This window comes from Tinamus guttatus, unplaced genomic scaffold (genome assembly GCF_059628265.1).
Source record: "Tinamus guttatus ecotype Peru unplaced genomic scaffold, ASM5962826v1 Tinamus_guttatus_pri_ptg000327l, whole genome shotgun sequence".
In the NCBI taxonomy this organism is placed as follows: Eukaryota; Metazoa; Chordata; class Aves; order Tinamiformes; family Tinamidae; genus Tinamus; species Tinamus guttatus.
In genome coordinates, this window is record NW_028288861.1 from 275327 (window position 1) to 288745 (window position 13419).

At 34.4% G+C, this 13419-nt stretch overlaps 1 protein-coding gene across 1 annotated transcript in view; it reads right to left on the reverse strand.

Moving 5' to 3' along the window:
• RYR3 (ryanodine receptor 3) overlaps nt 1–13419 on the reverse strand; it is a 179545-nt gene that overhangs the window by 117670 nt on the left and 48456 nt on the right. Inside the window, exons 8-12 of the mRNA XM_088529281.1 lie at nt 13020–13119; nt 10699–10792; nt 7843–7917; nt 6766–6922; nt 2489–2662 (exon numbers count right to left, since the gene is read on the reverse strand). Of these exons, the coding sequence (XP_088385407.1) occupies nt 2489–2662; nt 6766–6922; nt 7843–7917; nt 10699–10792; nt 13020–13119 (600 nt within the window). The remainder of the gene's footprint in view (nt 1–2488; nt 2663–6765; nt 6923–7842; nt 7918–10698; nt 10793–13019; nt 13120–13419) is intronic.

The window sequence follows — 13419 nt, forward strand, 5'->3', positions numbered from 1 at the left end:
AATGGTTAAGATTGAAGGAATCTCTGAAGATAATCCAATCCAACCCCTCTGCTCAAAGCAAGGTCAAAGCTACTCTCCAGCTGGTGAGCCTCCAGTTCGTGCTGCATAATGGGGTTATTCCTCCCCACATGCAGGACTTTGCCTTTCCTTTACTGAACTTCAGGAAACCCCTGCCAGAAGTCCCTCTGAAGAGCAGCACAGTCACCTGCTCTATCCCACACTCCTCCCTGTAATTTTTATTGTCTGCATCCTTGCTGACACCTGCCCCGATCTTTCAGACCACTGATGAAGATCATCCATTCTGCGGGACCCGGTATTGGCCCCTGGCCCTGCTAGTTACCATTAGTGACTGGCCTCCAGCTGGACTTTGTGCCACTGATAACAACTGTTTGAATCATGGCAGTTCATCCTTCTCACCAACCACTACTACAGATCGCACTTCCTCAGTTGCAGTTGGCCCCTGAGGATGCTATGGGAGACAGTGTTGAAATCCCTACCAAAATCAACAACACACTGCTCTCCCCTCATCCATTAAGCTGGTCATCTCACCACTCACCCCAGAAGATAGGTCAAGTTTGATGGTTTTTTTCCCCCCCCTTCATAAATCCATACTGACCACTCCCAGTCACCCCCTTTTCCTTCACAGGCCTGGAAACAGTATCCAGGATTAGCTGTCCAAAACACTGAGGTCGCGCTGACCAGCCACTAGTTCCCAGGATCCTTCTTGCCCTTTTTGAAGACAGGAGGAGCACTTCCTTTCTCCTAGTCCTGGGGAGCCTCTCCTGTTTGTCAAGACCTTTCAAAGAGAATCAGTAGTGGCTTCTCAGTGACATCTGGCAGCTCCCTCAGCACATGTGGGTGCATCCTGTGAGGGCGCAGGGACTTGTGCAGTCCAGTTTCTTTACATGTTCCTGAACATGAGTCTCCTCCACCAAAGGTGAGCCTTCCTTGTTCCAAATTTTCCCACAGGCCTCAGGGTCTGATCGGAGGCAGTAAAGCCCAAGACAGGGAAGGTACTGAGCACCTTGGCCTCTTCTGTGCCCTTAGGCACCCGGTTCCCCGCCCCACTCAGCAGCAGACCCACATTTCTCCTTGTCTTCCTTTTGTTCCTGCTGTACCGGAAGGAGCCTTTTGTGCTGCCCTTTGCACCAGCTCCGGGTGGGCTTTGACTGTCCTGATCCCGACCCCGCACACTTGGATAAGCGTCCCTGTGTTCCTCCTGGGTCTTCGTCCTTCCCTCCACCTCTTGTATACTTTTTTATAGTTAAATCTTGTCAGGAACTCCTCCATCATCCATGCAGGTCTTTTTCTACCTCTGCTTGATTCACCTGGGACAAACCATTCTTCTGTGTGTTTGGCTAATTTTATATTAGTACTAATATGAGAAGACTTCACAAACATCCCAAAAACATATATTTAGCAACTGATTCTTTCTCCTCCTCCATTAATACTACCAACTTTAAAGTTATTAAATGCAAAAACTGCTCAGTAAAAAGCAGTAAATATCAAAAGCATTAAATGTGAAGCTTTTTCTCTCCTTTCCACTTTAAATATTTGACTGTTGATCAGTAAATACAAGCTTCATCAACATTATATTTCTTGGACCAGAAATAAGCCATTCTTATCAATATAAACATCACGTTTCCAAGATAAGAATCAATTATTCAAAGTTCTTTTTGAAAATCTTAACACAGAAAATACAGTTCTGTAAATAGTTTAGGTTTTTTTTTCCTTCAGTGGCTGTAACACTGAAGTTATGACAAAAAGAATTTTGTGTGCATATGTTTCATTTAAGAAAGACTTAAAGTACTCTTGATTGTGACAAGTTACACCATGAAAATGAATTTTCCATGAAAATTGCAAGATGTTAATTTGTTTAGGACTGACTTTACATTGTACAGAAATATATTTTTCCAGTACATTTCCCAGCTGAGCAAATTGTAAACTAAGAGGCATTAATACCTCAGCACGGTGACAGTGAAGACAGGAAGCTGTTACTTAACAAGTGACCTTAGAAAGTACTTGAGTCTTTTGTATTAATGAACAAATTTAATTTCAATGTCATACAATATATTTAATAAGAATTTCTAATCTCCAGGGAATGTATGACAATTTGTTATTTTAAGTCCTTAAACAGATAGATTTTAGAAAAAGAAATTTGATCATTTAACTGAGGAATTTCAGTATTATACCGAAGTGCCTGAAATAAAAATTGAGACTGAAGTAAACATTTTCTTTGGCAAAGAAAGAAAAATAGTTTGGCACTTTCCTTTGTGGCAAGTTTTTCTTCAGTTATGCAATTAGGAGCATTTTTTTTTTTTTTTTTTCATTCAGAGTCAGAAAGTTGCACCATTTTCAAGGTAAACAGAACAAAGCAATTAAACACAGAACTGCTACATTTGCAGCATGGTAGACAGACTAAAGTTGTTATGCAACAAATGTTTACGCAGCAAGTAATTGCAAAAAAAAAAAAAAAAAAAAATCTTACCTTTCTTTTCAAGAGACCTAAACGTGCTGATTTAGCATCCTGTGCTTTGTAAGTCAGCCACAACGCACTGGCCACATGTTGAACAAAGCAGATTGAATCACCATACTTTATTTCCGGGACCCCCATTCCATCAATGTCACGTTTAATAGAAGAATCCTGCTTTTCCTTTAACTCCTAGGGAATAAAATAAAAGTTTGGATTTATCTCTGTACTGAAAAAGCATAAGTGGAAACATGTAGGTGGGACAAATACACCCTTCAGGATAAGGTTTAGCAGGCATGGTGGTGATGGTTGTATGGTTGGACTCGATAAAGTTCTTAAAGGTCTTTTCCAATTTTAACGATTAGAGTAGATTGGATTCTACCGAAGAATAACAATTATACTATCGATATTGCTAGGGTAAAGCTAAAAGCTCATAAAAATATTATTTTTTCTATCAAATTAATAAGCTTATAAGTGAACAAAAACAATTTCACTTTGAAAGTAACAATATTTTCACTAAAAAAATATTATTATTCCCAAAAGATGTGAAATTAATATTTTACCTAACCTAAAATTACTGATTTAATTAGTCTCATTTTTGTAGATTCTACTACAATTTCAAATTTTTAGTTTAAATATAAGAACAGATACATGATCAGAAATATATTTTCAAATTCAGTTAAAATATTTTTATATACAAGAGAATTTTATGTCTGCATCTTGCTTAAACAGACAAGAAAGCATCTACACTGCAACAATCATCGAAGAAGAAAATACTAATTTTGACAGCAAATAAAATTTGGCTTTTATGTTTATCATCCTTGTAAAAAGATTAGGATTTTTTCGTATCTCTTTTGAAAATACTGTTAAGTTACAGTTAAGTTACTGTTTGAAAAATAATGGTAATAAAAACATATGCTGATAATTTTTGACATTAGTAAGCATAAAAAAAAGAAAATTCAGAAATTAAGCTACAAAATTATTTTTGGCAGCTGAAAAGCTGTTTTCACTCTAAGTAATACAGCATAAATTCCTCTCCATGATGTTTTGCTCTTTGTGCCCTGTCCAGTTTCTCTAGGATTTCAGCCAGGTCATTTGATAGCAATGTACCAAGGGAGAGACTATTTTCTAACAGCTGAAAAGTCTAGCCACATAACGACTACTTGGTGAGGAGAGTGTAAAAAGAAAAAAAAAAATCTTATATATAAGTATTTGCACATATCGTTCTTGAAAAAATTTTGGATTTTTTCCTTCAAAACTCCCTCTTCACAATCTATCTAAAAAAAAGAAAGGAGGAAAGAACTGGGTGGCAAAACAGACAGAAGAGATACATAACTTTAACAAGATATTTAATATACTAGAAGAATGGTGATTTATAAATATGAAAATTCCTACATCACAGTAAAAAAATGACAGCATAAACTGGACAAAAAAATAAGTATTTTATTATTCACATTTTATTTGTTCAGAAGAGTTTCATTCCTATATCCCACTATGCAAGAAAAATCTTAAATTTACCTTCTAGTTTCTCTTCTCATACAAAAGAAATAGAAAAGGCACTTTAATACTGCGTCTGACCGCAGTGTCTACTTGACAATGACAATTGTAAAATATGAAATCATGAATAAAACGTGGCAACTATTGTAAAGGACTCTATAATACCTATCATCTTATTCCAAATATATTATTAATGTATTCCAAAAATAATTATTTAACTTTATGATTACTACTAAACTATTACAGCATCCTAATGCCATCTTGAGCCCCTAAGATAGCTAGATGTTGGCAGTAATATTAAAATGATATCAAATCCAACTGCATGAGTCATCTGTGACTTTTGAATGTGTTAGAATGTTATTTACTCAGACTACACTAATAATTTCATCATCGTCAGCTGGGTATGCCACCAAGTAAATAAAATATGAAATCTCAAGTATTATTTCTTGGTTATAACAATTGTCAAAGAAACAAACATTTTTAACATGTTTGTGTTCTTTACTTAATTTATTTTCCAAGAAATTTCTAGGCAGCATCAGGGTTCTGCTGAGTGAAATGTACTGAGCCAAGCACTGTGTTGGAATGAGAACACCCCATTTCAAAACAGGATTCCATCTGCTGTAGCAAAACTGCTGTCTCTGGTCACAAGACATTACAGAACTGCTGCCTTAAAATATAAAGGGTGACATCTTAAAACTTTGCCAAAAGTGGGTCCCACATTAAACCTAGAAATTTCAGGAGTTTTCCAAAGAATTCAGGTGCTTGAAAAATTAGTTTTCAGTAGTCTGCAGTAGACAGAACTAAAGAATACTGTTGCTGGTTTTATTCAAAGTGGCACCATAAATGTTTTCTCGGCCTGTCTCACACTCACTCATTCCCTTTTTAAATGCTCCTATTCCAAAGGGGACATATTAGGGAACATTCTAATTTGAAGTTTTACTTTAAAATAAAATATAATCCAAATTCCCCTGTTATATGCTTGGGCAAAAACGAACAAAACTGAAAATAATTGTGACTGCAGGTTTTGAAAAACAAGGAACACAAAAGAATGTTGAAGCATTATGTAAAAATACTAAAGATGAATGCACGCTGTTTCAGTAAGAGGGTCTCTCCAATGGCTGCTGGAAGAAGACTTTAAGCTGCTTGCTACAAGTTCTTTGGCAAGTCTTGGGGATTTAGTGTCCTCCACACAGCTCTTCCTACTGGCAAAAAGCATCTGCTTTTTAACAAAAAAATGCTTTCCTAGCTTCCAAATTAGGAAGAATAGCTCAACAGAGAGAGGCTTTATTTCCCTTTGGGTACTCTCTAGCAATGTATATTCTGAGCAAGCTGGTCTAAAGTCAATGTTGACCCTGCTTTGTGCAGAAGTTCGGACTAAATGATTGCCCAAGGTCCCTTCCAACTTGTCTTATTTTTTAATTCTGAATTGCATGATTGACGGAAACAGCCCAGGCATCACAGAACTTTGTGTTTAAGAATCAGCACACAACTGAAGACAAAGCATATCGGTATTAGAAATTATCTTGAAATTTTCTTTAATTGATGCCAGATTAAGGTAAAAGTAAAAATATTTATTGATTGAGAAAATGTGCAAGAAAGATAACAAACACATATGTTCATAAATTAGATTTTTTTTTCTTTACACTCTACATAATCATTACACTTTCTATATAATCTATATACCTTCTTACAGTCCAGATCAATCTTTGGGTTTTTGGTTTTTTTTTTTTTTTTTTTTTTTTTTCCACCTTCAAAACCTCATCCTTCTTGGAAACATCCTTCAGCATTAGAAACAATTATGCTCTAGCTGCGGCCCAGTGCACTTCTCACCCATCCAGGGTGAGGAAACACGAAACAGTTACCATTATTCTTATTCTTGGCATAGGTAAAAGCAAATTACAATTTATAATTTGGTAGGTAAAATACTGTTTTCCACATAGCACACTACAAATCTTAGGATCTTGAGACACTAAATTATTATTTAATACAAAAATGTGCATGGACTATCATTTTATGTGTAAACACAGCAAAGGGGATTAACACATTACTAATATATTACTGATTTCTGAGTAATTAATGTTGTGCAAGTCCTTTTGGGATTGTAACAATTTTCCCATATATATTTACATATGTATTTTACATGTAAATATGCACACATGTGTATTTTACATGTAAATATTTATATATTTAAATTTTATTTATATACATGCACAGCAATGTCATATTATTATTATTCATTCTGCCTACCTCCATATACACCCTTTGCCCCCTCTCATCTGTACTGTTTTCTTCAGTTAGAAACAATAAAGAACATAGTATTATTCAATTAGCACCTCATTAAAGCACGGTTTGAAAACATGCTTTAGAAATCACTGCCTGCATAACCACACAGAAACATTTTCCTTACAACTCCTCTATCAGCAGGAGGAATAAAGGAATAAAAAGGGTAGAATTTTTCCCAATTATTTCAATTCAGTGATGACAGAAATGGAGTGAATGACTTTCTAATGACATTTTGTCCAATTAAAATGATTCTACAACAATATTACAATCAGAGCAAAGCACAAAATCTTGTATTAGTTTTCAATCTTGTTTTTAATGTTAACAGTTTACTACAGAATTTATCTGTTATCCCATCTCTTCAAGAAAATCAATTCAAGCTATTTATCCTTGCATTTAAATGTTTTATCCTTGTTAATAGCTTTATTCTTCAAATAGTTTGTAAAGACGTTAAACCAACTCAGATTTGGCCTTTGAGCATTCCATACTGAACACCAACTTGCATTAATGTCATTTACCTTTGATGCTCTAAAACAAAAGGCAGTAGAAGTTGTGTCTGACTTCTCTCTCTCTAACATTACAAGTCCTTCATCTTCATTCAGAGCCAAATACTCTCCTGTTGTAATGTGTCGCAGACGAAAAGGCTGTCCCCATCTGATGTTACTTCCACTCCAACTAAACATATTAGAGAATGAAAATAAATTTATGAAGAACATAAAACTAACATTTCTACTTTGAGCTTTAAAGTATGCTCATTAAATTTAAAATAATATTATATATGTTTTTGATTTCAATATTTGTATCACCACAATTCCAAGCAGGAAAGGAAACCTTAGAAGGAGCACTATGTTTAACTTCCTTGTTCTGATAATCTTTCATTCCTTTATTTATATAGGATGTCTATTAAAAAAAACAATCCACATATTCTGTAGTAAAATACTACAGTGTAAATTAACTGCTGCAATTCAGTTGACTGACTAAAACAAGTGGAACGTAAAGTTAGGACTTGACATTCCAGAAAACTGTGCCACATTTTAAAGGGGATTAAGTCTCTATAAGCCATGAGGATATTTCATCTGCAATCATAAAATATCAAGAGTATAACAAGGACACAGTACAGAAGGTTCCTAAAGTTAAAAGAAAAGAAAAAGAAAAGAAAAGAAAAGAAAAGAAAAGAAAAGAAAAGAAAAGAAAAGAAAAGAAAAGAAAAGAAAAGAAAAGAAAAGAAAAGAAAAGAAAAGAAAAGAAAAGAAAAGAAAAGAAAAGAAAAGAAAAGAAAAGAAAAGAAAAGAAAAGAGAAACAAATTAGGTGCTCGTATTATATATGCTAAAGTTTCATTTGCAACAAGGACTAGGTAATTAGTCACCTCCAAGAGAGGTAAGTCTGAAAGGTAGATGTCCATGAGGGATATAACTATTCCGATTTCCAACGTGTGCTTCCTAATTCTAAGTGAAAAATATGGAAGGATTTTACTTTTTGCCAAAAGCAATGTATCATAATCCAAACTGCTTTTGAAACAGGACAAAGCCAAAACTTTATCAATCCAATTGCTGTTAATGTAAGAACGAACAACAAAGTTCAAATAAGTCAGTACCTTATTCGAAGGGGTTCTACTCTCCACAAAGACCTTGCTCGAACACCAGCTCCTCCTGTTTCATAAAGTACTTTCCTACAGATAAATTCAGAAGATCATATTATGTTTATTTATATTTCTATATTTTTTTTAAAAACTTACCTCTCTGTACATTTAGGACTGACTTCTCCCTACTTAAATGAATGGAGATCAAAAAAATCACAGAACGGTTGAGGTTGGAAGGGGCCTCTAGAGATCATCTAGTCCAACCACCCTGCTCCAGCAGGGACACCCAGAGCACGTGCCACAGGGTGGCATCCAGGCGGGTTTGGAAGATCTCTAGAGAAGGAGACTCCACAGCCTCTCTGGGCAGCCTGTTCCAGGGCTCTGTCCCTCTCAAAGATGACTCCTACTCACCAAAGAAAGCAATGTGTACAGCCTCAGTGTCCCACATTTGGTAGAATTTGCATGTCTTTTTGACCTGCAAAGCTCCCATCTCTCACGAACTGATCAAATTGTCTTCAAAACCATTAGAGCAACTTTACTTAATCGGTTGTAAAAATATGTAATTTATACAGTTCCCAAGAGATTAATATCAAAACTAATGCTTTTAATTACTTTAAAAACAATACTGAAACAATTACATGCAACTGTATGCATTAATTAATATTAGAAACTTCAGTTTTAGAATTACTTCTAACATTTCTTAAAAAAAATACTGATAATAAAATCAAAATTCTGAATTATAACACTTACAAAATAAAGATCGCAGAAAAAAATACAAATTAAATTAAAGAAATACAGAGAAACTAAAACATGAAGTGAAGGGATTACTTACTGTAATCTAATTATAACCGAATGATAGTTAGTGACATGTTTTAGAACTGATACTATTGTTACACTCAGTCATCAAATGCAGACTGTCAAAAATACGGTAACTGTGAAATTTTAGAAAATACTAAACTCTTAGTCATTTACTTAGTTAAAACAATCGATTTGGAAGTTTGACGCAAGCTGACCTATTTTAATGTATTTTAGGAATCCCTTACCTAAAGGAATGACATTTAATTTGATGGAACTCACTTTATGCAATACAATCAAGTTAACTAAATGAAGATAAGTTGGAAATTAACTTGTTTTCAATTTATTTTTCTTTATATAAACAATCTCATTGTTAATATTACAAAACACATCTGAGCGCATTTCATATATCTCTATTCTTCTATTTATTTACACCAATGAATTCTTCAGTATGGAATAACTTAAAGTCTTATACCAGATAAAGATTCAATACAGCTACACAATACTCAATACTACTCAGTAAAGTTACACAAGACTCAATGAACAGAACTTAATACAGCTACTCTATACAAAGAAGCACAACCTCGCTGACAAGAACACTTAAGGTGGTAATTTGTCTTTGTGTTTTGCTTCTTGAGCAACACCAATGGAATAGAGCAATAAACTAAGTATTAAGAGGAAGGAAACAGGAACATGATGAAGGATATATACCCAATATCTTTGCAAGAAGATGCGCTAGTAGATCAAGAGTTAAACATTATTCAGGCGCCAAGTTTAAGAATGGATAAGCAACTTTAAAAATTTCAGAACTGTAGCGCAACATAAGGATTATAATAAATATTCCTCTTGAAAAAGAGGATAGCAATTCCTATAGACCTTGACTTTCATAATGATGTATTTTGATTCTAGAGTATCAGAAACAAGACAACAAATCAAAAGAAAAAGCAATCACTTAACCTTCATCGCCACGCTCTGTGAATATACTGAATATACAGTCCCTGTCTGCAGTAATTCTTTTTCATTTTCAGCTAGATTCTCTTTGTTCCCATTCACTTTATTTCACTTTATTGATGTTACATTTAGCAGACCCTAATGACCTCTTCCTAGCCATGCTCAGAATTAACAATCCATTTCCATTCTCTTGCCCTGCTTCATTTCTTCTTAGGGAATTCAGCCATGTCTTCACAGAAGCCTGGCTTGGCCACAATAATCTATTACCTCTCTATTCATCTCTAATACTACTTAAATTCCTGTACTACTTAAATTATCCATCTCTTTTTGCAGCTTTTCCTAAATGTAGCACTGTACAATTCTTAGTGACCTGTTGCTATGCTGGTGATTCTATTTGTTGACCAGAATTTTTTAATGATGATAATCTTTTATTAATTTTTTTTTTTAGTTTCCTGTGTTTTTGATTTATAATCAAAATATAAAATGTTCAATCCAATAATAATTCGACATAAACACGACTTCTTCTAGGTAATAATTTAATTATAATTTAATTATCTTAATACAGTAATCAAATTTTGGAGAGCAAGAATCATAGAATGCTTAAGGTTGGAAGGGACCTCTAGAGGTCATCTAGTCCAAACCTCCTGCACACGCAGGGTCACCTAGAGCACGTGGCACAGGGTGGCATCCACGTGGGTTTGGAAGATCTCCAGAGAAGGAGACTCCACAACCTCTCTGGGCAGCCTGTTCCAGGGCTCTGTCACCCTCACTGTATGCAAAAAGGTATAAAACAGATTTAAAAATACAAAAGAATTTTAGAGTGTGAACGTGAGCTTTCAGAGATTTTTCTAGAATATTTTTTAATTACCTTATTCCTCTGCTAGTATCTGCTTACCTTCTGCTAATATTAGTCCACAGTAACGCTAAACAGCATATTGGGCTGAAATCTTGCTGGAAAATAATTATGTTTGAGTAACAAAAGAATTTAAGAATGATTTTGTGTCTTAGTAGGTCTCAGCTTCTTCTAGCAGTTTCAATACCTAATTAAACATTAATCTCCAGAGATTCCACTGACTTTTTTTTGAGAGAGAGAGAGAGAAGAAAACAAATTTCACCAACACTCACTTTTGCTGTGAATCATTCTGATCTGTGGAGGGAATAGTCAAACACTCATCATGGCCATGGAAAAAACGTACTACATGCCCACCAAGAAGGTATCCTGTAGAAGAATCAAATTCACTCCTTTAACACCAACAAAATGAAAATCATCTCTTAAAACAAACACCACTAAATCCATCATTGAAATTTATTTTTTATGTATTTATTCATCATTCAAGTTAAAGAATTAAAACAAATTTGCTTTGCAAAAAAGTATTATTTATAGAATTATTTACATTCTGTTTATATCAATAACTGTTGAAAATTAAAGTAAAAAAAAAATCACCTAAATATTAAAGAAAAAAATCAAAATAGGATTCTAAGACAGAAAAGGAAAATGAGAACTTCTGCAATAAGTACTCCTTTGAAAACTGAATATTTTTAAGTAGAAGCTGAACTGAATATACCTCCACCTGGTCTAGGGCCAAATAGAGAATTTTCCATTAAGAAGATCTACATGCACACAATACAGAACGATTTGGTGGATTTATCAGTTTGTCCTGACATTTAATATTTGTGTCAAAATCAAAACTGCACAGCAGTAGCAGGTGACAAAGAACAGAAAAGCACTTACCTGTTCTGAAGATTAAGCTTAATGGAGGCTAACGTTAAACCCCTTTTAACACAAAGACTACGGGCCAAAAGTATGCAATTAGCCTCACAGAAAAGAGAAAAAAAATAGAGGTGTAGGAGGAGAATGATTCATCGGCCCATCAGTCCCAACTGTTCTGACCTTGTACGTTAAATTATTGCCTTTGCAAAGAACAAAGGCAAATATGTATAAAGGAGGAGGGGAAAAGCAACCTACATACTATGATGACAGTATTAGTTTGTAAATTGGGAAAACAGTACCAATTAATAAAACACATACATACAGCAAGGGCCATAAGAGAGAAATAACCCGAATTAGTTTCACCTTCTAGGCATGTATCAGAATGAATATGCAGACCTCTGCTGCAGTAAGCAATTAAAGATTAAACTGCAGGATTTGCATAAGAAGAATCAATAAATTCCAAGAAAGAAAAATCTTGCACAAAATAGCTTGCACAGTTAAGATGTGTTATATGAAGCCTGTGTATAAATTCTTTGCATAACTCATGTAATTATTTTCAAAATGTGGTCTTAACTTACGCATCAGCAAACAAATTCACCTATTTATCATACTCACATTTACAAAGCCTCCAAACTGCCTCTTCACTTTTTCATGTTACATCAGGACTATGTCCTGTATTTCCAATTACTCAAACATTTTCTCATGCATAAAAACTGGCAAGAATATAAAAAAGTCACTAATTTTACTCTGCCTTCTGCTGCACACATTATTTTAATAGAGTTTTGCTGAAAATCTGCTATTCTTTGTGATATTCACACTTGAGTAACTTGAATGTGAGTCACAGCCTTTTATTCTTTCATTTCTTTTTTTGTACTATTCTAATCTTACCAAAGGTTTTAGCTCTCTTTTCTATAAAATATCCTTTAGGAAGGCCTGTGGGATGTGTCATATGTATTTCAGTTTGTATAAACTCCCTGTGTATATTCAGACTTCACTGATTTTTCTGTAATCTCACATCAGTCTCCATAGAGTATGGCACTGAAAAAAGGAGTAATAATGATTGAATGAGCCTTTCATTACAGAAGTAGGTTCCTCAAACATGCTTGACAAACGCAGCCACGTAAATACAAAGGAATCCTGACTATGTGATGTGGGATGTAAGGTTGACTAAGAGGGTTCTGTTTCAACAGCTCATTTTCAATGACTATTACAGAGATAGACAATTGTAAGGCAGCAGGGCTTAGAAATCCAGAAAGAATATTGAGCAAATATCCCTTTAAAAAAAAAAAAAAACCCACACACAAACACACAAAATGAGGAAAATTAAATAGGAAGTGTCAGAACCCTATTTTCTATATTGCTTGTGCCTATAGCTTTGTTCCGTTATCTTTGTTCAGGGTGATTTAAAGTCCTCTAACGAAGTCTAAGTTTACTCGCTTTCATTATTCTGGAGCCCTTTCTCCCTCAATCTTCTCTTCATTTCTCACTCAGATTTTTGTGCTTTGTTAATCTAGAATTATACGACTCATTTAGTTTTTCTTCAGATAAGATACTTTAGCTCAGTTATTGCTCTTTTACCTTCCATTACAATCATCCTCTCCTATGCTCATTTTCTGTATTTTTATTAAGCATTTTAGTTTGATGTTCAATGTTTTTTCATTTTCAAATTTTATTAAAAGTTGTAAAAAGTTATGTGAAGTGTATATATTTCTAAATAAAAGGTACCAAAACAAACCTTCTGTAATGTTACTTCCTGAGCATGTAGGATGTACATTCCATAGCGTCTGCATAAAGGAGGCATCCACTTGAATACTTCCATTGGACATGGAGAGATGCTAAAACAGGAAGACAGAAACAGAAAAATAATCAAAGGCAAACGTGTAAAAATATTTAAAAGATATTCCATTTTTAATGCATAATAAAGTAGAAATACACAATTCTTCATCGAGATTGATATTGACTTGCTTGAAAACAAAGTCTTTTCTAAAGCTAATCAGCAGACAACAGTAGCAGCTCAGAAATCTTTCAGTTAAAAAATAACATCTCCCAGAGACGGAGAATGCTGAAAAACCAGGGTAAGTGCACTAAAACAACTGCTTTTCCTAGGGAGAGAAGAAACCTTTCACTGGGAAAAA